The 26592-nt window shown below is 47.8% G+C and overlaps 1 protein-coding gene across 4 annotated transcripts in view; it reads right to left on the reverse strand.

The window, feature by feature from the left end:
• The window catches only part of LOC139324118 (transducin-like enhancer protein 3), an 84475-nt gene that overhangs the window by 15225 nt on the left and 42658 nt on the right, over positions 1 to 26592 (reverse strand). For all 4 annotated transcript variants that reach the window (XM_070953788.1, XM_070953787.1, XM_070953786.1 and 1 more), the window contains one exon: positions 25935 to 26009. In XM_070953788.1, coding sequence (XP_070809889.1) covers positions 25935 to 26009 — 75 coding nt within the window. The remainder of the gene's footprint in view (positions 1 to 25934; positions 26010 to 26592) is intronic.

The raw sequence follows: 26592 nt of genomic DNA on the forward strand, positions 1-26592 counted from the left end.
GGACTTCAACTCCCAGAATTCCTGAGACAGCCCACCCCTGTCCTATATCATAATACAATTTTACCTCGATTTACAATCACAACTAAGCCCCAAATTTCTGTTGCTAGAATTCAGCTGTTAAGTGAATTTTGCCCCCTTTGTCAAATGCTTCACTGAAGTCCAAATGCACTATGTCCCCAGCATTTCTCTGATCCACTTCTATGGCACGATCCATTTATAACAAACCTATGCTGGCTTATAGTAATAGCCATGTTTGTTTCTAAGTGCTCACAAATCCACCACTCAATTATCTTTCCCAGCTATTGATGTCAAGATGATTGGCTTAGAAGTTCCTGGATCCACTCCCCCCTCCTTTTTGTAGACTGGAATCACACACCTCTTTTCTAGTCCTCTGGGATTTCCCCTGGGTTACAGGAACTTTGAAAGATTACGATTGGCTGCAGTCGAAGTTGGGGAGTGAGTAGCAGCTTTGTGCCTGCTCTCCTTTTTACTCTCTATTTTTATCCCTTTTAAATCCTTTTAAAATACTCTTTTAACTTTTAAATCAATTTTAACCTTTATTTCCCCTTTTTACTTTTTATTCTCTATTTTTATTTTTAATTTTTAACTCTCAATTTTAATTTTAATTTTTAACTTTTTAACTTTTAGCTATCAATTTTAGTATTCGAAAGGTTCACTTTTTATCCCGGCTTTTTACCTCAGCTTTTACTCCAGCTGGTGAAGCATTTAGTGAATGAGAGGAAGTAAGTCTTCCCTACTAAGCAAACCAGCTTAGTAGGGAAGAGGAGAATCAATCAGGAAGTCAGCTGGGAAGCTTGCGAACCCCTCTGCGTAATTTGATGACAAATGACTTAGCAACTTTGGGTGAATCGGCTCCAGGCTGGGACAAGGGCTTAGAGTCGGAGTTTTACAACCATAGTGAATTAGCTTTAGGACTTGAAAACCAGCTAAATGTTAGTATAAGGGATTTCATTAGCCGACACAGTATGCTCACTTCTCAGACAGTCTTGGCCATTTTTGAACAATTTGCAGAGGTGCGTTTAAAGTTGGACTCTGTGATCAATTTTATTGCTGCGGCACAGACGAAAAAGCCGCAGGTATGTTCAACTGGCTGTCAGACAGAATGACCCGTCCAGATGGTGCAACCGAGGGAAAAAACAAGCGGACAATATATTGACTGTAAGCATGGAAAAAAAGCAAGAGATGGTGAGCTGGTTGGACCTGAAATCCCACGGTACAGGAGTGGGGGGGGGGGGAAACAGGCGATTATTGAAGGAGCAGATTGTATTGAATATATATAATTCTGAGATAAATGTGGGTAGATGGTCTTCAAAAAGACAGATAGTGACCTCTTTGTCACAGCTTACTCGGTGTGACAAGGGGGCACTAGATTTGGCAGCATATGAACATCTTCCACAACGTGATAATTATTTCAGAATTCTTTTTAAGTTCAAACAACAGCTCTTCCCAAGCCTGCTTATGCGAATGAGAGGATTTTTGGCTTATTATCAAATTTTACCTACCCGAGTTTTTTCTAGTGGTGAGGTCATCCCGCTAATTCAGAGAGCCCCTAGGGAGTGTGGCAGTGCATGGGACAGCTGTTTGGGAAAGTGGACTGAATAGGGAAAGCAGGCTGGCCGAGGTAGGGAGGAGATTTAGCGTTACAGAGGAAATGTCGGTTAGGGTTTTGGACCCAGCTGAAGTGAAACTTCCTTCAATTGGCTTGGTACAAGATGAGACATTCGATTCTGCCTGTTTGGAAACTTTTTCCTCACTTTCACAAATGGAGCAGCAAGAAGTACTTAAAAAACTTAAAGAGACGAGGAAGCTGCTGAAGCAGACTATTTCCTCTGCCGCTCCTTTAGCGTCGATAGCTCTACCCCCTTCAAGGCATGATGCAGCTCCGGAGAGTCAGCAGCCTATAAACCCAGGAAGCCTGATGCCCACGTCTATACAGCACAAGGTACCAGAGACAGTAGATTTGATAACACAAAGTGTTGTGGGACAAACATCGGAGATGGAAGGCACCCAGGAAGGAATCCCCCAATCCCCCTTAGTGGCAAAGATGATACCAAGAAACGACACAAACACGGTGTCTCATGCAAAATCATTTACCGTGGAGGCACAGATTAATAGAGCCCATGGACCTGCAAGTCCGAAAGTAACAGGCAGTGCAATGATGCCCAAACAGACTTCTATTGAACTCAGGCGATTAAGTGGGTGTGTGTGTGTAAATGAGGGAGGAGGGGTAGGAGATTATCCAAGAAGCCTGACTAGGAAATAACGAGCAACCACGTCCTTCAAGAGTGCACTTCCTCTCTTGGAATGTGGCAGGATGGAGAGGAAGTTGGTGCACAGATGACTGTATTAAATTTTTAAATAGGTACATGTAATTGCCTTGCAGGAGACATGGGTTAGCAGCGATGAGACCCCAATTGAGCTCCCCAGGTTTAATATTTGGCAACTGCCAGCAAAGAGAGTAGCTAAAAAAGGAAGAGCCTCTGGAGGATTGGGCATCTTGGTAAAAGCCGAACTAGGATGGAAGGGAAATGAGATATGTTTGGAGGATGGCCCTCTATTTTTTCAAGCAATCCATTTGGCATATGAAGGGAAGTCAATGATATTTGCAAATGTGTACGTCAACCCAGCAATGGGGGATTTGTGGGAGGCTCTAGAGGTAAAAATATTAGATATACGGAAAAAATTCACAAAAACACCTCTAATTTTGGCAGGAGACTTTAATGCGCGTGTGGGTCCCTCGTTGGAACCTTTTATTGAAAACGGTACAATTCCAGAGGGATATTTACGTAACCAACAATCATGGGTCTCCCAAGACAGGAAAAAGAACAAAGATGGGGGGAAATTTCTAACTATGGTATACAACTGTAACCTCCAAATTGTAGGCCAGTACTTGGAGCTCAGAAGGTACCCCATAACTTTTTTTGGCCCCAAGGCATGTAGTTCTATTGATTATTTTTGTGTCTCTCACAGCCTAGTAGCAGGGGCAACTTCGGTCTTGACGTTACCAAGGCCAGAAAGTGATCACCTTCCGATTGCGACGTCCCTGGCAATCCCTTCAGATTTAAGGAAAAGGAATCAAACAATCCAACAAATAGGCCTCAACTTAGAAATAGCCCAAGAGAGAAGATTAACATGGAAGAGGGTTGATAGCAAAGCAGTGACTGAATTCATGATTTCACCATATATGGAAGCCTTAGCGCATATATGGCAAACAGTACGGGTGAACAAGAGCCTATAGTTTGTTTTGCAGAAATATGCCATAAATTGAAGCATTTTTCCATGACTACCAAGCCAATGGGCCAGTCTGATTCTAGTTACTCAACATGGTTTGACAATGACTGTAAGGAAAAGAAAAAACAGCTTAGGAAATCACTTAGGAGATACTTAAGCAGCCCAAACATGGAACTACAGAAGGAGTATATTACCATAAGGCAGAAATATAAGCAGCTACTGAAGAGAAAAAAGGCCTCCTATATTGACAACTTATGGGCTGGTCTAGAACAGGCAGCAAAGCTGGCCTCACCCACACTATTCTGGTTGGAGGTCTCAAAAATTATTAGAGATAGAAAACCAATAAGTGACCCAAACATTAGTGCAGAAAGATGGGAGAAGCATTTGGCCACGCCAGCAGCAGTGGAAAGCTCTGATGAGCTTATATCCTCTCCGAGCTTGATACAGGAATATGAAGCCTTACCCCAGTGGGAAGAAGTGTCAATCACAGAGGTGAGGAGTAATCTCCTCCCTGAAGGCAAACAAAGCTTCAGGACAGGATGCGCTCCCGGCATCGTTATTTAAAGATAACATAGCCCGGTGGGTGCCCGTCCTGGCGGGTCTCTTTACTTTTATCAATAGAACAGGGCAAATTCCTGCCAGTTGGCGTTCAGCAATAATTATCCCCTTACATAAAAAAGGCTCTAGAGATAACCCAGATAATTTTTGATTAATTAGTCTAATCGATATTTCAGCAAAAATTTATGCTAAGCACTTGCTTCATAAATTAGAGGACTGGATAATGAGAAATAACATCTTAGCTGAAGAGCAGTCAGGTTTCAGGAGCGGAAGATCTACTATGGATAATTGTTTTGTGCTGGACCATCTAATAACAAAGTTTAAGTCTTGGAAAAAACCTCTGTATGTGGCATTCATAGATTTGAAGGCAGCCTTTGATACAATTGATAGAAAAATTTTATGGGATAAATTAAATTAAATTTTATGGAAATAGAAAAGAAATTGTTATATTTAATTCGACTGTTATACACAGAAACCCAAGTAAGAGTTCGAGTGAATAGGTCAGGATCGGTAACAAATGCAATCCCATTAAAAAAGGGCGTCAGACAAGGTTGCATTTTAGCCCCAACACTTTTTAACTTATATTTAAATGACCTCCCAAAATGTCTGGAAGATACATCACTCCATGGGCCTAGTATAGGAACAAGACAGGTCAATTGCTTGTTATATGCCGATGATATAATTTTGTTGTCGGCCTCACAGGTGGGGCTACGAAGGTCACTTGGGAGGTTGGCAGCATATTGTATAAAAAATCGCCTGACAATTAATATAGAGAAATCAAAGGTAATGATATTTAGCAGTCAACAAAATATAAGGAGATGGGTTTTAAATGACAGAAGAATAGAACAAGTTCAGTCATTTACCTATTTAGGGCTAGTATTTCAGACAAATGGCAAATGGAATAAGCAGGTAAAAGCCGGAGCTCGGAAGGCCATGGCTCGGATGGCTCAATTAAACAAACTTATTTTAGAGAAAACTCCATCTTCCTTAATCCCAGTGCTAAAGGTCTTCCAGGCGAAAATCGAACCAGTACTTACCAATGGGGCAGAAATATGGGGGTCAGTTAAGCTGCCTGGGCTGGAAACCCCTCAAAATAAGTTCCTGAGGAGAATTTTGGCAGTGTCCCCCGGAACCCCAGCATGTGTAGTAAGGGCAGAAACAGGAGTCCATGCGACTGGCACTAGGGCCTTGTTGAAGACTGTTTATTATTGGTTGAGAATAATCGAGATGGAGGAAGGGAGGTTACCAAAATTAGCGCTAATGGAGCAGATTATCTCAAGTAATAAAAATAACTGGTTATCAAGAGTTCTGAAGCAGGTATCTAGCTCTGGTATCCCTTTAAATTGGCAGCAGTATGACTATAGGCAGATCCGGAATTGGATTGCTCAGAGATTTAAGGACATAAGTGCCCAATCGGATATTGCACAGGTGACAGCAGTAATTGATTGGCTGATGGCACCCTGAGGAGGCCCTCTCTGTGGGAGCGCACGGGACGATGGGAGGTCGTCGGTAGCAGCAGGCGGTCTCGAAGATAGCTAGGCCCGATGCCATGGAGCGCTTTAAAGGTGATAACCAGCACCTTGAAGCGCACCCGGAAGACCACTGGGAGCCAGTGCAGCTCGCGCAGGAGCGGTGTTACATGGGAGCGCCATGCTGCTCCCGTCACTACCCGCGCTGCTGCATTCTGGACCAGTTGGAGCCTCCGGGTGCTCTTCAAGGGGAGCCCCATGTAGAGAGCATTGCAGTAGTCAAGGCGAGAGGTGACGAGGGCATGAGTGACTGTGCACAGGGAATCCCGATCAAGAAAGGGCCACAACTGGCGGATCAGGCGAACCTGACAAAAGGTCCCCCTGGTTACAGCCGTCAGATGTTCCTCCAAGGACAGCTGCATATCCAGGAGGACTCCCAGATTGCGAGCCCTTTCTGTGGGGGCCAAAGACTCGCCCCCAATAGTCAGTGATGGAGTCAACTGACTATATCGGGATGCTGGGAGCCACAGCCACTCAGTCTTGGAAGGGTTGAGCTTGAGCCTGTTCCTCCCCATCCAGATCCGCACAGCCTCCAGGCACTGGGACATCACTTCAAGGGCATCATTGGGGTGGCCTGGGGTGGAGATGTACAGCTGGGTGTCATCAGCTTACTGGTGGTATCTCACCCCGAAGCCACGGATGATCTCGCTCAGCGGCTTTACATAAATGTTGAACAGAAGGGGCGAGAGGACCGATCCCTGCAGCACTCCACAGATGAGAGGCCTCGAGGTCGACCTCTGCCCCCCTGCCAACACAAACTGCGACCGGTCGGAGAGAAAGGAGGAGAACCACCGCAACACGGTGCCTCCCACCCCCAACTCTTCCAGCCGGTGCAGCATGACACCATGGTCGATGGTATCAAAAGCCGCTGAGAGATCTAACAGGACCAGAACAGAGGAGCAACCCCTGTCCCGAGCCCTCCAGAGATCATCAACCAACGCGACCAATGCCGTTTCCGTGCTGTGCCCAGACCTGAAACCTGACTGGAACGGATCTAGATAAGATGTTTCCTCCAGGAATTGTGGGAACTGTCGCGCGACCACACTCTCCACAACCTTCGCCATGAAGCGAAGGTTGGAGACAGGACGGTAGTTGGCCAATATTTCCGGATCCAGGGACGGCTTCTTGAGGAGAGGCCTCACCACCGCCTCCTTCAAGGCAGCGGGGAAGTGGCCCTCACTCAGCGAAGCGTTGATAACACCCTGGAGCCAGCCTCGTGCAACCTCCTGGGAAGCCAGTACCAACCAGGAGGGACACAGGTCCAGTAAACATGTGGCCGCACTAAGTCTCCCCAAAATCCTGTCCACATCATCGGGAGTCACAGCATCAAACTCCTCCCAGATAACATTCTCAAGACTATTCCTCGTCACTCTGCCCTGATCTACCCAGTCAGAGTCCAAATCCCCCCGGATCTGAGCGATTTTGTCATACAGGTATTGTCCAAAATTCTCCGCCCTGCCTTCCAAGGGATCCTCCCGCACTCCCGGATGGAGCAGGGAGCGGGTCACCCTAAACAGGGCGGCTGGACGATTCCCTGATGACGCAATAGAGGCGGAAAAGTAATTAAACTTTGCCGTCTTTATCGCCACTAGGTAGGTCTTAATATGCGACCTTACCAGTGTTCGATCAGATTCAGCGAGACTGGCCCTCCAACCGCTCTCCAGGCGTCTTTTCCGGCGCTTCATTTCCCTCAGCTCCTCGGTGAACCAAGGAGCCGCACAGGATCGGCACCGGGTCAGAGGCCGCAAAGGCACGACTCGGTCCAAGGCCCCACCAGCCCCCCGATCCCAGGCAGCTACCAGGTCCTCGGCCGAGTCATGTGCTAGAACCTCAGGAAATGGCCCAAGCTCCATCTGGAACCTCTCAGGATCCATCAGGCGCCTGGGGCGGATCCATCTAATTGAAGTTGCCCCGTGAGCAAGACTGGAGAATGGGAACTAGTGTGGGATCCAGCGACTCCCGGGATTGGGACTGGCCGCACCCAGGGCACAGCCAATCATTAACTGGACTTCCTGAGTGGTTTGAGCAGATGGAAGTGGGGAGTTACGTACCCTCTTCCCAATTCCTTGAGGTGAGATGGCAGCTAGCGCAACCTACATACACTTTCCCTGGTCCCGGACATGGAGGGGCGTTTAGTAGCCCCCCGGCCAGAAGCGCAACGGGAGGATCGGCGCAGCATGGCCATCCGGCAGCAGTGGATCACCAGGCCCAGCTGGCATACGGTATGCAAAACGCCAGCTTGGGGCCCCTTGTCAGCCTGCCTTCTCGCTACCTCCTGAGTAGAGCATACGGCCAGATGGGGGTTTTATCCAGGCCAGGGATGGGTCCAGTGCCAGTGGTATCCTGCGCCATCTGTTTCAAACTTCCAGGGATCCCCCTGGCCCCCCTCCTATGCCTCAACGATCCTGGCACCACGGGGGGGCTAATCCAGCAGCCGGTTTGACTACCCCCCCTCCAGCGCAAAAGGCATCTCAGCAGCTGGGCTCCCTCCCCCAGCAGCCAACGACGCTAACCCCCACTTTCCAGCCCAGCAATTCTTACAGCAGCCTGTTGGAATGCAGCAATCAGGAGCGGCCCCACAGGAAGTTCCAGCCCAACCACCCGCGGCCGGAGCCCCTTCATCCACGAGGCCAACACCACCCCGTTTCAGAGCAACCTTTGACAGAACGCCAGCCAAGCTAGCTTACTTCCTCAGCAGGGTCTGGGCTCACGTGGATCAGTATGGGGACCTATATGAATCAGAACGGGACTTAGTGTCGGCAATCTCAAATGGGATGAATGAGGTAGCCCAGCTCCACAACTGAATGATGCCGATGGATTTATCACACTGCTCCATTCCTGATTTGACGACCCAGACCGCGTAAATGAAAGCGAAGCCACGCTAAAGATCATGAAGCAAGGTAATCGACCTATAAAAGACTTTGTATGGGACTTTAGATGAGTCGCAGGGAATCTGGGCCTGACCGCATACTCCTACACTACTTTAAAGAAGCTATTGACCCAGAAGTCAGAAAAGCCTGTGGGATCCGGGGGTTGCCTGAGCGTCTCCATGACTGGTATACCATGTCCATTGCTCTAGACAGAGAAGTCCACCCCCTCAGCAAAATCCCAGCAGAGCAGGCGCCTCGCAGAGCGTTATCTAGAAGGCCCATTTCAAAGACTACAAATTTCACCCCCTCAACCGGGAGGGGGGCAATTAAGCAACATGGCGCTCCCGTGTGACACCTCTCCTGCGCGAGCTGCACTGGCTCCTGGTGGTCTTCCGGGTGCGCTTCAAGGTTTTGGTTACCACCTTTAGAGCGCTCCATGGCTTAGGACCTGGCTACTTATGGGACCGCCTACTACCACAAACAGCCTCCCACCGGCCGGTACGCTCTCATAGAGAGGGGCTCCTCCAGGTGCTGTCAGTCAAACAATGTCGACTGGCGGCCCCTAGGGGGAGGGCCTTCTCTGTGGGGGCACCTACTATCTGGAACGAGCTCCCCCCGGAGATACAGAGGATCCCGGATCTGCGCACTTTCCGCCGTGCTTTGAAGACACTCCTATTCCAGCAGGCCGGCCTGGCCTAATTTTCTCCCCTTCTTTTAAATTTTTAAATTGAAATTTTAAATTGTTTTAAATTATTGGGAATTTTAATTGTCTCAGGCAAAAATTATTTAATTTGGTTTTAATTATGTTTTTTAACTTTTGTATTATGTGTTTTATTTTGTGCCTGTTCACCGCCCTGAGTCCTTCGGGAGTAGGGCGGTATACAAATTTAATAAAATGAAAAAAAAAATGAAAATAAGTGCTACCGGTGTGGACAAAGAAGACATTGAGCTTCTGAGTGCCTGGCCCCTGCCCCAGTTCCACAACAACGCCCCGTCACAGCTGCCCGAGGCAGGAGGGCTCCAAAGAAGGCCCCAGACACCAGCCGTTTTGCCAGTCAAGCCGTTGAAATTCCCCTTCCCACAGAAGAAAGCGAGGACCCTCTGGCAAAAGAAGCCCCTTCCGGCATGACTAGCGGAGATGAAGACCCGATGGTGACTGCACCCATCCCCCCCTTCTCAATTAAAGTAAAACTGGTGCTGCCAGAGACAGGCAGCAGAACTCCCAGCAATAATAGATACCGGCTGCACCAGATGTCTAATCGGCCTTAAAGTTGTAGAACAATTGGGGATCAGGACAACACCCTTAAAGCACCCAATTAAATTTCACCAGGTGGAAGGAACGTTAATTGGGGGAGTCCCTGCCACCCATATTACTGAACTGATTAAATTAGAGATGGGGAAACATCATGAATTTATACGATTTATAGTAACCCCAAAAATGTCAGAATCTATCATACTAGGCCTGGCTTGGCTGGACAAATGGGGCTCCACCATCACATGGGACGATGGATACCGAAAAATCAAAATAGCAGTTGGCCCATCACCCCCTACCCCGCCCCCAAACAGCAACCTACCCATAATGGCCAGGGGCTAGAGACAGCAGCAGCTTGTTCAGACGGGCCTCCAGGCGAACACCAAATCCCTAAAGTTTATGCAGACTTAGCTGAAGCTTTCAGTGAGGAAGAATGTAACCTCCTCCCCCCTCATCGGCCCACAGACTGTGCCATCGAATTACAACCAGGGGCAAAATTGCCAAAACCTAGAATGTACTCCATGACACCTGCTGAAATGACTGAGTTGAGGAAATACATTGACACCAACCTAGCCAGAGGATTCATTGAGCCTGCAAAATCCAGCATGGCCGTCCCAGTACTGTTTAAAGAAAAAAAAAAGATGGTACCTTGAGATTATGTGTTGATTTTAGATTTGTCAACGCCATTTGCATACAAAATACCTACCCCTCCCACTGATGAAGGACTTGCTGAACCACCTATTGAAAGGAAAAATCTTCACCAAACTAGATCTAAGAGTTCACATAAAGGAGGGAGACGAATGGAAGACTGCTTTTGACTGCCCCTTGGGCAGCTTCCTTTTGGACTCCATGTCCAAAAGGTCATGCCTTTTGGACTCCAGGGGGCCCCAGCGGTCTTCATGCAACTGATCAATGAAATTTTGCATGAGCATTTATATCAGGGGGTTCTCGTTTATCTTGATGACATTCTTATATTCAGCAAAAACATGGAAGACCATGTCAAATTAGTCAGACAAGTTCTGAAAATCTCCTAGCGGCCAAACTTTATGCAAAATTGTCCAAATGCGAGTTCCATAAGGAGGCCTTGGACTACCTGGGATACAGGGTGTCGAGTCAGGGGATCGAAATGGACCCAAGGAAGGTGAGGGCAGTGCTGGACTGGCAGGCCCCATGCACTCGTAAGCAACTCCAGAGCTTCTTGGGATTTGCAAACTTCTACAGACAATTCATCCCTTCCTTTGCTGAGGTCGCACTCCCTTTGACAGAACTGCTAAAAACCGGCTCGTCTTCCACCAAGCCATAACCCAGCCAGCCCTTAGCTTGGACAATGGACTGCCAAAAATCCTTTGAACAGTTAAAACGCCTATTTGCGATGGAGCCAATCCTACAGCATCCTGACCCAAATAAGCCCTTCGTGATTCAGGTGGACGCAAGTGACGTGGCAGTGGCTGCTGTTCTACTGCAAAGAGACTCCCAAAACAATCTAATGCCGTGTGCTTATGTATCAAGGAAATTAACGGACACTGAGCGCAGATGGGCGGTGTGGGAGAAAGAGACATTTGTGGTACAATGGGCTCTCCTATCCTGGAGACACTTCCTGGAGGGGGTTGAGGAACCTTTTGAAGTTTGGACTGACCACAAGAATCTTGAGGCGCTGAAGACCCCGAGGAAACTTTCTCCCAAGCAGGTTTGTTGGGCTCAATATTTCAAACTCTTTAACTTTAACCTGAAATACATCCCAGGGGGTAAAAACCTTCTGGCTGATGCTTTCTCCCATAAACCCGAGTTTGACAGCCGACGGGAAGAGATAGTTCACCCCATGATCTCGGAAACTCAGCCAGCTGCCCAAGCCCGCACCAGAGCACAAAAGCGCCAAGGTTCCAACCTCCCCGAAGACAAGTTGACAGGGGAGGTAAAAGCGGCGCTGTCCACTGATTCCTGGTTCAGGAAAACCAGGCGGACCTAACCCTAAGGGACGGGTTGGCATGGAAGGGGAGTAAACTTTACGTGCCCCGCAGCCTGCGGCTCCTGGTGCTGAACAGAAGTCATGATTCTCGATTAGGGGGCCACTTTGGGTTTTTAAAAACCCTCCATTTGACTAGGAGACAATTCTGGTGGCCAAAGATGAAAGCTGATGTGGAAGACTATGTGAGGAGCTGCGCCACCATGAAGTCTCGACCGGGGAAGCCCTTGGACTTCTCCAGGCTGTGGCCGAACCCACCAAGCCATGGGAAGAGATTGTGATGGACTTCATAGTTGAGCTCCCCGACAGCGGGGGTAACCGTGTTATTTGGACTGTCATTGATTTATTCTCTAAGCAAATACACTTCACTGCCTGCAGCGGACTACCATTGGCCAAGAAACTGGCAAAGCTGTTTGTGAAACACATCTACAGGCTACATGGAGTCCCTAAGAGTTAATAATATCGGACCGTGGCGTCCAGTTTACCACTAAGTTCTGAAGGGAGTTTCTGTGATCCATTGGGTCGTCCCAGGGACTTAGCTCAGCTTTTCACAGATCGGCTGAAAAATTGAACTCAATGGTTGAGCAATACATTAGGTGTTATGTAAATTATCAACAGGAGAACTGGGTGGACCATTCGCAGAAGTGGCTTATAATAATGCAGTACACACCAGTACTGGGTTGACTCCTTTTCAGATAACTACGGGTGTCAGCATCAGCTTTCCTGCTTTAGCTGCCATAAGAAACGGGGAGGGATAGGTATGGAGCAAAGGGGGGGAAGAGAGCAGGAGGGGGTTTGTCTTTGTAGGAGGGGACTTCGTGGGAATCGAAACTGGATTTCAGAAGGGGATGGCCGACCAACTGTCTCGACATTCCTGATGGATGACGCTGCCAGACGTGTTGCCACCTGACCTTTGGAAGACCTTTAGATTGGCTGAGAAAATATAAACACGAGGGGGGGAAGAAGCTTAGTAGATGCATTTCGCGTGTTTTGGTCACTTCCAGCTTTTCACTGGGATGTTAATCTTTTCATATTCAGTAAAAGTACCAAATTCTTCAAAATGTTTTAGTTTGGGATTTTCTTTCCTGGATACTGAAGGAAGCATACCTGACATTAAGCTGGAAGTCATCTCAGTCATCCCGGACAAAACCTGAGGGGACTGAAAATCCAAAGTATGTCAGATCGAGGGAGTGATGAAGAAGGGAAGATGGGGGCAGCGAGTTCAACCGCCCTCCAGTCGGAAAGAGAAACGGCAGAATGGCTGGAAAAACTCCGTTTGGAACCGGAGGAAGCTAGATGGTCCAAAGGAGTGGGGAGACTGCCAGACTGGGGGGAGAATCCCCGGGGAGTGACGACTTCCAGACCCCGAAAAAGGGAGGCAGTGTGGATGCAACAGCAGAAGGAACGTCTCATGATAGATCAAGCCTTGCAGCTTATCCGTGATGTGGAAGAAAGCAGAAAAACCCGTGAGTCTTTTGAAACTCCTGTGGAGAAGGGGGAAGCAGACCCCAGGGGGGAGGCCGAAGAGACAGCCTGCGGGGGAGAGGAAGAGCTAGAGGAGGGAACATCCCAGGCTTCGGCAGCTCGAGGAAGAGATGCAGCCGGCCAGAGAACCCCAGCCCTGCAGGCCCCCCCCCCCCGCAGACGTAAAAAGCCAAAAATCCCCCCCCTTCCTGGGAAGTTTGATGGAAATCCTAAAACCTTGGGATTTTTCCTGACCCAAGTGTGGAACCACATGCAGGATTGGGGGGAGGACTACGAAACGGATGCGGCTAAAGTCAGAAGCGTTGCGAATGCCCTAGAGGGAGTGGCGGCTGAGTGGATGGTAGTTCTCCACAATAACAACTCCCTCCTGCTGAGAAATTACAACCAGTTCATGAGGGCCCTTAGAAGGCGTTTTGAAGACCATTTAGCTGAACGAAAGGCGAGACTCAGAATGAAGAGCATTCAGCAGGGTCGGAGGCCGGTGGCAGAGTATATCCAAGAGTTTCGTGAACTGGCACCTTATATGACAGGCTGGTCAGAAATGGCGCTTTTGGAGAGTTTCAAGGATGGATTGAATGATGAGATATATCGAGATTGCAGGAGCATGGGGGTCCCCGATGATTTGGATAGATGGTACATAGTAGCTGAGGATGTGGAGATCGAGCTGAAACGGAGCGAACTCCGAGGAAGGCGGATGGGGGACCAGTCATCCTCTTTCTACCGTAAGGGGGCGGCCAAGATGACTGGCGGGAAGACCGAATTCAAACCCAAGTCAAAGCCCTTCACCTGTTTCAAATGTGGGAAGGAGGGTCACCGGGCGGCCGAATGTTTCTCCAAACCACCGCCAAAAGCCACCGGGGCCAGCCAAAAGAAAAGCGATAAAATACCCGCCAAAACCCGCGGCACCGCCCTGAAAGGAGAAGTCATTGAGTTCACTCCCCGGAACCAGCGTGAGTTGGGAACTCCGACCAACGATGACGACAGCGAGACGGACTCCGACTCGGACACCGATGAACGGGTGAGTCACACGGAAGAACCCGTAGAAGTAAGGGTGCCCTCCACAGGAACTCATGTGCAATTGTTAGCCCTGTTGGACTCGGGGTGCACTAGGTGCATAATTAGCCCCAAAGTAGTGGAGGAAATGGGACTGAGACTGAAAACTTTAAAAAGACCCATTGCATTTTGTCAATTAGATGGGTCGATTGCAGGAGGGGGCCCAGCTAGTTTTATGACCGAACCCCTTGAACTACAGTTGGGGAATCATATAGAAAAGCTCAGCTTTATCGTAGCACCTGGCATGGAAAGGCCCCTAATTCTAGGACTGCCCTGGCTTCGTAAATGGAACCAACGAGTAAATTGGAAAACGGGGGTCCTGCGCATCCGTACGGCAGAACCACCTCCGGAAAAGGAAGGCCCCTCCCTAAGGGACGACATAAGACCAGAAGGGGCCGCAGTAGCCATTAACTATATTGAGGGAGAAGAGAAAATTCCGAAGGAATATTGGGACCTCAAGGAAGTGTTTAGTGAAAAAGCGTCTGATACTCTGCCTCCCCACAGGGCCACTGACTGCACCATTGAAATACTCCCAGGGGTGAAGCTTCCCAAACCAAAAATATACCCCATGACACCTCGAGAATTGGAGGAATTGCGGAATTTTATTGACAAAAACTTAGAACGGGGATTTATCAAACGAGCCAAACCCAAGGTAGCAGCGCCAGTAATGTTCCGCGAAAAGAAAGATGGATCCTTCAGATTAGTTGTTGATTATAGAAACATGAACGCCATTTGCGTGGAAAATGTCTATCCACTCCCACTTATGAAGGACATGTTGGCCCATTTAGGAAAGGGAAAATTTTTTACCAAACTTGATTTAAGAGAGGCATACTACCGAGGGAGAATAAAAGAGGGAGATGAATGGAAGACAGCATTTAATTGCCCACTGGGGTGTTTCCAATTTAGAGTACTCCCTTTTGGACTACAGGGGGCCCCGGCCGTATTCATGCAGTTGATCAACGAAGTGTTGCATGAGCATCTATATAAGGGGGTGTTGGTCTATTTGGACGATATTCTAATTTATTCTGACAACATGGCCGACCATATAAGATTGGTTCGAGCGGTCTTGAATAAACTCAGAGCAGCTGAACTCTATGCCAAACTTTCTAAATGTGAATTCCATCAAGACAAAATCGACTATCTTGGATATCGTATATCGCATGAGGGAATAGAGATGGACCGGGCAGTAATGGAATGGGCCGCACCACGCACCCGTAAACAGTTACAGAGTTTCTTAGGGTTTGCTAACTTTTATAGACAATTTATCCCCCCTTTCGCAAAAATCGCACTGCCAATTACAAACTTGCTCAAAACCAAAGGGGAAATAAAACCCAAACCCTCGAAACCACTAGAATGGACTATGGACTGTCAGGCCGCTTTCGAAAAACTGAAACGGTTGTTTGCAGCTGAACCTGTGCTCAAACACCCCGACATAGAACAACCTTTTGTAGTACAAGTGGATGCTAGCGACGTTGCCGTAGGAGCGATACTCTTGCAAAAGAATGAGAATGGAATATTACAACCCTGTGCTTACACATCCCGTAAACTATCTGAGACAGAAATGAGATGGGCCATATGGGAGAGGGAAGCGTTTGCAGTTAGATGGGCGCTGTTAACATGGAGACAATTTTTAGAAGGGGCAAAACATCCTTTTGAGGTGTGGACTGACCATAAGAATCTAGAAGCATTAAAAACACCACGCAAATTGTCACCCAAACAGGCACGCTGGGCCCAACATTTCAAGCGTTTCAATTTCACTTTACGTTACCTTCCTGGGGGGGAAAATTTCATGGCGGACGCACTTTCCAGATTACCACAGTACAACAGCATAAAGAAGGAACTGGTTCAACCAAAGATCCCCTTAACGCAATTGGCAACACCTGTCACTACCAGAGCGCAGAGTAAAACCGATCCAGAAATCTCAGGGGATTTACTCGAAAAGTTACGAGAAGCGCTAAAAGCTGACGAGTGGTTTAAAATCCACTCGAATGAATGCACACTTCGCGACGGACTAGCTTGGGTTGGATCAAAATTGTATGTTCCGACCACATTAAGACCAACCGTATTGAAATATGCGCATGATGCCAAAGCCGCAGGACACTTTGCGTTTGTCAAAACTTTACATCTTGTTAAGAGACAGTTTTGGTGGCCTGCACTAAAAAAGGACATACAGGCATATGTGGCTAGCTGTCCAGTATGTGCCTCGGCTAAAAGACCTCCAGGAAAATCCCCTGGATTACTGCAAAGTGTGGCTAGACCGAACGCCCCATGGAAGGAAATATCTATGGATTTTGTTGTGGACTTGCCCGACAGTGAGGGCTGCACTGTCATTTGGGTAGTAACTGATTTGTTTTCCAAACAAGCACATTTCATACCTTGCTCAAAGATCCCTTCAGCAAAAACCCTCGCAAAATTATTTATTCGGCAGATTTACCGACTACATGGGTCTCCGAAAAGAATAATTTCTGATAGGGATGTGCAATTTACTTCCAGTTTCTGGAGAGAATTTTTAAGATTGATAGGCTCCACACAGGGGTTGAGTTCCAGTCACCACCCTCAGACAAATGGTGCTTGTGAAAGAACCAATGGGATGCTCGAACAATACCTTAGGTGTTACGTGAATTACCAACAGGACAATTGGGTAGACTTGTTACCATTTGCAGAAGTGGCGTATAACAATTCTGTGCATAGTAGCACCGGATTCACCCCTTTTAAGGTTGCATCGGGCCAGGATTTTGTACCCATTCCAGAGTTACCTCAAGATGATCCCCAAAATCCCTCTTTGATAGATTGGATGGAACAATTAAGGAGCACTTGGACAGTGACTCGGAAGGCATTAGATGAGGCACACCGAGCTCATAAGGCACAAGCCGATAAGAAAAGGTCCCCAGCTCACATTTACAAAGTGGGGGATAAAGTCTATTTGTCTACCAAATACTTACAAACCACCCAGAAGTCTAAAAAGCTGGGGCCTAAGTATGTAGGACCATTCCGTGTGATTAGACTGATAAATCCAGTGACAGTTGAATTAGAATTACCAAAAACCTTGAGACGGATACATCCTGTATTTCATGTTAGTTTATTGAAACCTGAACACTCATCTCCCCTAAGGGTTGATCATAGCAACCCTCCAATTCTCATCCTCATAGAAGGGGAGCAACATTTTGAGGTTAAGGAACTCTTGGACTCTAGAAAACACCATGGTAAAGTCCAATATCTGATTGCCTGGAAACATTTTCCACTATCTCAGGCTGAATGGGTAAATAAACGGGATGTCCGAGCTCCCAAGAAAGTACAACAGTTCTATGCCAAATACCCTGACAAACCTTGATCATTGTATATATTCTGTTTCTCTTTCTCTTTTCCTTTTAATTAGGACTAACGTCTCTTCTGCAAGAGGGGCCGAATGTCAGCATCAGCTTTCCTGCTTTAGCTGCCATAAGAAACGGGGAGGGATAGGTATGGAGCAAAGGGGGGGAAGAGAGCAGGAGGGGGTTTGTCTTTGTAGGAGGGGACTTCGTGGGAATCGAAACTGGATTTCAGAAGGGGATGGCCGACCAACTGTCTCGACATTCCTGATGGATGACGCTGCCAGACGTGTTGCCACCTGACCTTTGGAAGACCTTTAGATTGGCTGAGAAAATATAAACACGAGGGGGGGAAGAAGCTTAGTAGATGCATTTCGCGCGTTTTGGTCACTTCCAGCTTTTCACTGGGATGTTAATCTTTTCATATTCAGTAAAAGTACCAAATTCTTCAAAATGTTTGAGTTTGGGGTTTTCTTTCCTGGATACTGAAGGAAGCATACCTGACAACAGGCATGGATTTTGTGCCAATGCCTGAGTTTCCTAGAGAACCGCCTACTTCTATGCCCCTAACGGAATGGATGACCTCGTTGAAAAGGGGTTGGGAGAACACAAAAAAAGCTTTAGCGGAATCAAAGGAACAATATAAGGCCCAAGCCGACAAACGCGGGTCCCCCCCAACCACTGTTCTGAATCGGTGATAAGGTGTATTTGTCAACCAAGTACCTAAGATTAAGGGTACCCAGCAAGAAGTTTGGACCCAAATTCATAGGTCCCCTCCCTATAGTGAAAATCATTAACCCAGTGACAGTCCAACTTAGGCTCCCTTGCATATTAGGGAAAGTACACCCCGTTTTCCACAACAGCTTATTAAAACCGGTCAGAGAATTTAACCTAAGACCCTTGCCGGTTGCTCCACCCCCTCCTTTAGTAGTGCAAGGGGAGACTCATTATGAGGTGAAGAAAATCCTGGACTCTAGACTCTACAGGGATCGATTACAATATTTGGTACATTGGAAAGGCTACCCGTTAGCTGAAGCTACTTGGGTTAAGAGTTGGGATGTAAATGCTGATGCACTCATTAAACAGTTTCACGATAAATTTCCTGAGAAGCCGCAAGGTCCCCCTGGGGGAGGGGAGGGGGGGTTAAGGGGCTTTGCGCTAGGTGTTAACCCTTTCTTTTGTGTTTTGTCTGCTTTATTTTTCAGGATGTGGTTCTTTCTGCAGGGGGGGGAACGCCTGTCAGCTTTGGAAGCCATGTTAGGCCAGAAACTTCAATGCTGCCACCTCCTCATGTGTGGGAAAGTAGGAGGGGGGATTTAGGAGAGGGGGTTAGTAGACATAATAGCATTCTTCCTATCGGTCAAGGTCAGGGTGATCCAGCATTTGGAGGAGGAGTGGTTGGGGGGCTGGGTCGAGATGGAACAGACTTTGAATGGAACATGTGATCGACTGGGGAGAAAGGGGATGGTTTTGGGAGCTTTGACTTACTGAAGGAAAACCCGGGCTTTTCAGATTCGGGATTTCCCAGATGTGCCAGTTTGCCTATTCTAGTAAAGAGAACTTTGGAAAATGCTTGCTTCTGCATCTTTATTTGGAGTTGGGGTTTTTCTGGAATGCTGACAGCCGCGCAAGTTCAAGTAGTGCTTCGCTCCCACTCTTCTTCATGCCCTTGTTGGTGCTCCGCGCACCTCGGTCTCTCAGGGAGATGCTTGACTTCCTCTCAGCTCCAAGACACTGGCTGGCCCATGAGATAAGAGAGAGAGAGAGAGAGAGAGAGAGAGAGAGAGAGAGAGAGAGAGAGAGAGAGAATCAGAATGAGACAGAGAGAGAAAGAGTCAAAGAATGAAAGAGAAAGACAGAATGAAAGAGAGAGAATGAGAGGGAGAAAGCGACAGAATGAAAGAGAGAGTGAGAGAGAATAAGACAGAGAAAGAGAGAATCAGAGAGAGAATGAAAGAGAGAGAAAATGAAAGAATCAGAGAGAGAGAGAGAATCAGAATGAGAGAGGGGGAGAAAGAGAGAAAAAGGGGGAGAGAGAGAAAAAAGGGGGAGAAAGAGAGGGGGAGAGAAAGGGGGAGAGAGAAAGAGAGTGGAGGAGAGAGAGAGAAAGAGGAGGGAGAGAATGAGAGAGAAAAAGTGGGAGGGAGAGAATGAGAAAGAGAGGGGAGAGAGAGAGAAAGAGGGAATGAGAGAAAGAGTGGGAGAGAAAGAGAGAATGAGAGAGAGAGTGGGGGGGAGGGAGGGAGAGAGAGAGAGAGAGAGAGAGAGAGAGAGAGAGAGAGAGAGAGAGAGAGAGAGAGAGAGGAGGGAGAGTGTCTGAAGGATCCCATCCCGTCACTTCAGCAAGCAGCGCGCTGGATTCGTATTAGTGGTCCACGAAATTTAAAATTATGAACTTGGTGGTCCCTGAGATCCAAAAGGTTGGGGACCCCTGAACTAGAATCCCTTCCCAGTTCTTCCAGTTCTCCCTGGCAGGACTCTGCAACCCTCTCGTTCCTCAAACATCATGCCCAGCCCTGGTCAGCTGTACCATGTTGTGTTCCTTCTTATATCAGTGCCAAAGGATGGATCTGCATAGCTGGACAACTACTGAGCTCCAATCCTCGCCCCCCCCACCCCATATCTCTAGCTCTACTTTGGCCTTGGAGCCACTTCCCACTGGAGGGAAAACTAGCAATCAACACACCTATTGTTCACTTCAAAGACACACTGCATACGGCAAAACGGCAACAAGAATGTGTAAGGAAATCTGGCAGTGGAACATCTTGGGATGTTGAGCAGTTTTAATTGGATTATGCATATCCTGCTTCATGGCTTTGTTACTGATTTAATGGTTCATCACTTTCATTAAATTTGCTCAAGCCTTCTAATCATTTCCACAGCCACAAAGTGAACCAGGGCTCACTTTCAAAGGCCTGAAGCAAAGTGGGCAGGGGAGGGAGGGAGGAAAGTCCAGTTAGGGTCATGAAGAAAGGCTGGTCTGGGGCGGCCCCTCCTCCCCCATCACTTTGTTCTGCTTCCTTCCGGCTTTGGGCTCCTTGCATGCCAGGAGGTTAGTGCTAACTAGGGGACCTGGGTTCAAGAGAATGCCCAGACCAAGAGACCCCCACTAAGTGGGAGGGAAACGTTCTGGGAGGGACTGCATCTTCATCTGCATTTTAAGCTCCCACAATAGGATTTCTACCCTATTCCTATTTGGAAAGTTTTCAAAGAAGGGGAAAATGTAAGCACCTTGTGGCATCTTAAAAGACAAACTAGTAACTCAACTACTCTCTAATGTGCCAGATAGAGCTGTGGAGCTTCTTCTCCCATCTGCCTTCCCTCTGCTTCCTGCAAGACCAGAAGGAAGACGATGCTTTCCCAAGGTTTTCCTTCCATGCAGGCGGCATTCAGATTCCCTTGCAGAGGCTTCCAAAGCAGAGAACCCCAAGCTAAGCCAACTCCTGACCTGAAGACAGTCCAGGTGAACCTCTGACTGAAGCTCCCAGAGAGAGATCTAGGACTTTTCGGCTCAAACTCTTGATGCTGCCTGTTTCTCCACCAGGGTTTCGCCTCCATGTTATTACGCCTTGGCACTTTGGGCCACGGTCCCTCCATCCCAATCCCTTCGCCGCGGCCCATTCGTCGCAGTACAGTGCGAAATCCAGCTTCTTATCTCTACTGTAGTGAGGCATCAGGATTCCGCCTTGGTATATTTGCAGCTCAAGGCAGCCCTCGTTTCCTGCCGCTTGGGACTTTTTTTTTTTTTTTTTAATTTGATTTATATGCCGCCCTTCTCCGGAGACTCAGGGCGGCTTACAATGCGTTAAGCAATAGCCTTCATTCTTTTGTATATTTTAGACAAAGTCAGCTTATTGCCCCCACAAACTGGGTCCTCATTTCACCTACCTTAGAAAGGATGGAAGGCTGAGTCAACCTTGAGCCTTGGAGAGATTCGAACCAGCAGAAATTGCAGGCAGCTGTGTTAATGACAGGGTGCACTAAACCACTGTACTATCAAGGGACTTGGAGCCGTAAACAGCGTCTGGTCCATCCGGGAAGCAGCCGGATTTTGATCTCCACTGCGGACGCCAGATCGGTCCCCTGCAAGCTCTCTTCTCTCATGGAGCCCGACCAAAGTTTCCCGCGCCCTTTCAGAGAGTAAAGTCACCATTTACCGCTCCGAGTCCTAAGCAGCAGGAGATGAGGGCTGCTTTGTGCCACCGGCTGGCGCAAATATACCAAGACAAACGCTGATGCCGTGCAAGTTCAAGTAGTGCTTTGCTCCCGCATTTCTTCCGGCCCTTGTTGGTGCTCCGCACACCTCGGTCTCTCAGGGAGATGCTTCACTTCCTCTCAGCCCCAAGACACTGGCTGGCCCATGAGATGAGAGAGAGAATCAGAGAGAGACAGAGAGAGAGAATGAGAGACAGAATCAGAATGAGACAGAAAGAGACAGAGAATGAAAGAGAAAGAGAGAATGAAAGAGGGAGAATGAGAGGGAGGGAGAGAGAGAAAGAGACAGAGAATCAGAGAGAGAGAATGAGAGACAGAATGAAAGAGAGAATCAGAGAGAGAGAGAATCAGAATGGGGGGGGGGAGACAGGGGGGAGAGAGAAAGAGAGAGGAGGGAGAGTGCCTGAAGGACCCCATCCTGTCACTGGGAATCCAAGTGCTTTAGCAAGCGGCGCGTTGGATTCATATTAGTGGTCTGCGGGATTTAAAATTATGAACTTGATGGTCCCTGAGGTCCAAAAGGTTGGGGACATCTGTCCTAGATATCTCTGCACAGGCAGGAAAGACAGTCAAAGGGAGGCTCCAGTTCTGATCCTCAAACTATCAGGAATCAGAAATGGTAACCCTACTCTCAAGGCAAGAGGAGAAATGCTATCCTGAGAATTTCAGCTTGAGAATATCTCCCCCCCCCCCCAGCTGATGTTTTAGGGTTGTAAAAATGGGCTTACAAATGATTGGAAAAAATATGCATAAAGCATAGACTCAGGCTTTGGAGCAGTGACGGAGGAAGAAAAGGAAAATGGGCCTTTTGCCCTCTCATAATACCTAAGGATAATTAAAAAACAAAAGCAACCAAGTTGGTTTCTTCCCATCCAAGCTGATACAAATCCCAAACACTACGGGTCAAAATGAAGCCACCAGGCACATACATCTGCTTTGGTAAAGCTCCCATTGCATGGCTGTCTGCAGTGGCTTCCCAAGGAGATACATGGAACTGCAGCATGACTCCTCCAGGAAGCAATTGTCCCCAATATTTGCTTGGGACTTTGACCTGCCATGCGGCCACCCAAAGGTTTTATTTATTTATTTATTTATTTATTTGTCGCATTTTTATGCTGCCCAACTCCCGAGGGACTCTGGGCGGCTAACAACAGAGAATAAAACAATGCAAACAATATCCCATACAAAAGTTTAAAAGAAAACATTAAAACCCATACACTCCAATTCGTGGCCGGGTCTCGCAAGATCACCATAGTGAGATCAACGGCCCCAGGCCTGCCGGAAGAGCCAGGTCTTCACCGCTTTCCAGAAGACCAGTAGGGCGAGGGCAGTCTGGACCTCAGGGGGTAATTGGTTCCAGAGAGCTGGGGCAGCCACAGAGAAGGCCCTCCCCCAAGGGCCCACCAGCCGACATTGTTTAGCTGATGGGACCCGGAGGAGACCGACTCTGTGGGATCTTACTGGTCGCTGGGAGCTATGCGGTAGAAGGCGGTCTCGAAGGTAGCCATACAAGATTATTATAAAAAATTATATGAAAAAGAGAATATAGAGGAGGAAAGTGTTAAAACGATATCTACACAAGGCGAATTTACCCCAGATTTCTAAGGATACTGAAATAATGCTAGAAGGAAACATAACGATGATAGAATTAACTGAAGCACTTAAAAAACAAAAGAATGGGAAGGCACCAGTCCCAGACGGATTGCCAGAGGAATACTATAAGACTTTACAGGAATCACTGAGTCTTCCATTGCTAGAAGTTATGAATGAAGTAATGTTAAAGATGGAAATACCCAAATATGGTTGGAAGCATATATCACACTTGTCCCAAAGGAGGATACTGACCCACAACAAATCAAGAATACAGGCAAGGACCAATTTTTGTCTATGAGTGTGGGATGTGCGATGAATCAGACTGGAGCAAAATAAGAAAAAAGGCAGCCCTGCAAGATTGGGTGTATGTGTGTGCAACAAGGGGATAATACAGCATAGATTTCACAAGTAAACTTTTCCAAACATAAAGAACTGCAGCAGAGCCCCTCCAACTGTTCCATGAGCTCTTGGCTACTCCACAAAACAAGCAGGGGCCTCTGTTGGGGGGGGGGGTTCCTCTTGCAAGGCACGTGAGAAGGAGCCCTGCTTCAGTCCTAGGGGAACCTTCCTGACTTCCGGCTCCCACCAAGGACCTTCAAACAAGAACCCCAAAGCAGAACTTCCCAGCACTGAGGCGAACATTCCAGCTAACATATGTGGCATTAAGAATGGCGGTCTTTTCTCCAACAGGATTGGCTGGCCAAGCCCTACAAAGGCAGGGGCCTCACTTTTAGCCCCCCATCTGAGAGAAGCTCATTTTCACTAGAGCAGGAAAAGAGAGACAGACCAAGCCCAATAAAAGCAGAAGGGCTGATGGTTTCGGGACAATTTTTAATTAGAGAAAGAGAACAATCACCACAGGGGGATGAATGGGAAGTCATAGGAACCTTACTGGAATAATGGATGGAAACTGACCAAGGAGAGATTCAACCCGGAAATAAGGAGAAATTTCCTGACACTGAGAACAGTCAGCCCATGGAACAGAAGTTGTCTTCAGAAGTGGTGGGAGGCTTTCAAGAAGAGACTGGACTGCCATTTGTCAGAAATGGTGTAGGGTCTCCTGCTTGGGGGTGGGGGTGGGGTGGACTAAGGGATAATACAGCCCATAGGTCCCTTCCAACTCTCTTAATCTGTATATCTGTACTGAAACTGCTGAGCAAATCTTAATATTAGGCTAAATGCAATGCTTGAACATGGCTCTGGAGGAATTCCCATTAACTCCATGACTGCTAGATGAGGACAGTTTTTCGAGATGTACTGTTGGACAGTCAGGGAACGAAAGCCGCAAGCAGCAACTCCCTTCGCCTGTGCAACAGCACAGAAATGGTAACCCAAAGCGGATGCTTCCTGCTGTGGCACAATCCCCGGTGCCCACATTTTGACTGGCACATCACCGTCACTGACTACAGATGCATCTTCTTTCCCCCACATGCCCTTTCTAGGAGTCCTGTAGGAGGCCCACAGTCCAGCAGCCCAAGCCAGCCAGTCAGCCAGTTCTCTCATGCTATCCCCAGAGAATGAGAGAATAGAACAGAATAGAGCTGGAAGGGACCTTGGAGGTCTTTTAGTCCAACCCCCTGCTCTTGCAGGAGACCCTACACCAGTGTTGGTGAACCTTTTCAGCACCGAGTGCCAAAATGGGAATGCATGTGTGCACACATGCGCACCAGAAACCGGAAGAGCAGCCACCCAGATGATGATCTTCCCGTTTTCAGCGTGTGCATGGGCACCGGCCAGCTGGCTTCGCACGCGCATGCATGCCAGAAACCAAAAGACCAGGTGGCTGGTGCGTATGCATGACCTGGAAACCAGAAGATCATCTTCCTGGCGTGCGCATGCGCACTGGGTGGCTGCTCTTCCGGTTTCCGGTGCTCCCACATGCATGAAGACCAGCTGGTCAGCGCGCCAGAACCTGGAAGAGCAACAATTTGCGTGCCGAGAGAGATGACTCTGCGTGCCACTTCCAGCACATGTGCCATAAGTTCGCCATCATGGCCCTACACCATTTCAGAAAAATGGCTGTCCAGTCTCTTCTTAAAAACCTCCAGTGATGAAGCACCCATGATTTCTGAAGGCAAGCTGTTCTACTGGTTAATTGTCCTCACTGTTAGGAAGTTTCTCCTTAATTCCATGTTACTTTTTTCTTTAGTTTCCAACCACTGTTTCTTGTCTGGTGTTTTGGAGAATAATTTGACCCTCTCTTCTTTGTGGCAGCCCCTCAAATACTGGAATACCCAAACCCAAATACTGCAACTGTTCTTCATAGGTTTTAGTCTCCAGGCCTTTGATCATCTTAGTTTTTTCCAAAGTCTTAACATTTCTTTTGTAGTGTGGTGACCAACATTGGTTGCAGTATTCCAGGTGTGGTCTTACTAAAGCTTTGTAAAGCTGTACTAATATTTCATGTGATTTTGATTCTATGCTTCTCTTTATACAACCCGGATTGTATTAGCTGTTTTGGCTGCTGCTGCACACTGCTGGCTTATATTCAAATAATCATCCACTAGGACTCCAAGGTCCCTCTCACAGTTACTGTTTTTGAGCCAGGTTTCGCCTAATCTACACATACACCTTTTGATTTTTCCCGTCTTAAATGTAAAATTTTGCTTTTCTCCACAATGAAATTCATTTTGTTGGATAGGGCCCAGGGTTCAAGTCTGTCAAAATCTTTTTGGATCCTGAGCTTGTCTTCTGGGATACTAGCTATTCCTGCCAGTTTAGTGTCATCTGCAAATTTGATGTTCCCCTTCTATTCCTTCATCTAAGTCATTTATGCTGCCCTTCTGCCTTGGTTCATGGTACACAATAGAAGCAGAATGAATGCCCTCAATGAGAGGCGATCACAACTCCACCTACCCCAATGATGGCATTCAGCTCCGTCATGGTCACCTGCTTGGCCCGCTCAACTGCCTGAGCCACTTGCTGCTGGTGCTGTGGAAAGACAGGCAGAAAGATGGAAGCCTTCTGAGGGCATACCTATGATTCAGAAGTCAGCCAATTCAGCAGTTGGAGGTATTGCCCCAGGAGAAGTCCAGAGCTCTTGCAACTTGGTGGGGACGCCTAAGAGAAGGCTCACCAGATTCTCAAGCCACACTCCTTGCGTGTCTTTGCTCGGTCATTAAGAAAATGGCACTGACAGGGAGGGAGCGAGGGAAGGGGGGAGAATATGTGGCTGTCTAGATGGTGAAATGCTGTGCCCCAGCAGGCAGACCAGTGGGTGAGGGATGAAGGGAACCAGTTATAGATTTCCCAATACTGCAGCTCAATTACTAGCTTAGAGAGTGGAAAAAATGAGCTAGACTTGGCAAGAGAAGAAGTAACTAGTGCATTAGGGCCCATAATTGGCTCAAGCCAATCACATCTAGTGGGCAAGTCTTTAAAACAGCAATATTTAGGAAAAGGAAGCTTAAATATCACCAGCCAACATGCCTAAGCAAAGAAGTTATCCCAGAGCAAAAAGGAAGGGGGTGGAAGGGGCAGGGAGGCAACCAATGCCACACAAAAGGAAGTGGTT

Source organism: Pituophis catenifer, unplaced genomic scaffold, assembly GCF_029215685.1.
Source record: "Pituophis catenifer annectens isolate HBS135680 unplaced genomic scaffold, rPitCat1.0.hap2 SCAF_14, whole genome shotgun sequence".
NCBI lineage: Eukaryota > Metazoa > Chordata > Lepidosauria > Squamata > Colubridae > Pituophis > Pituophis catenifer.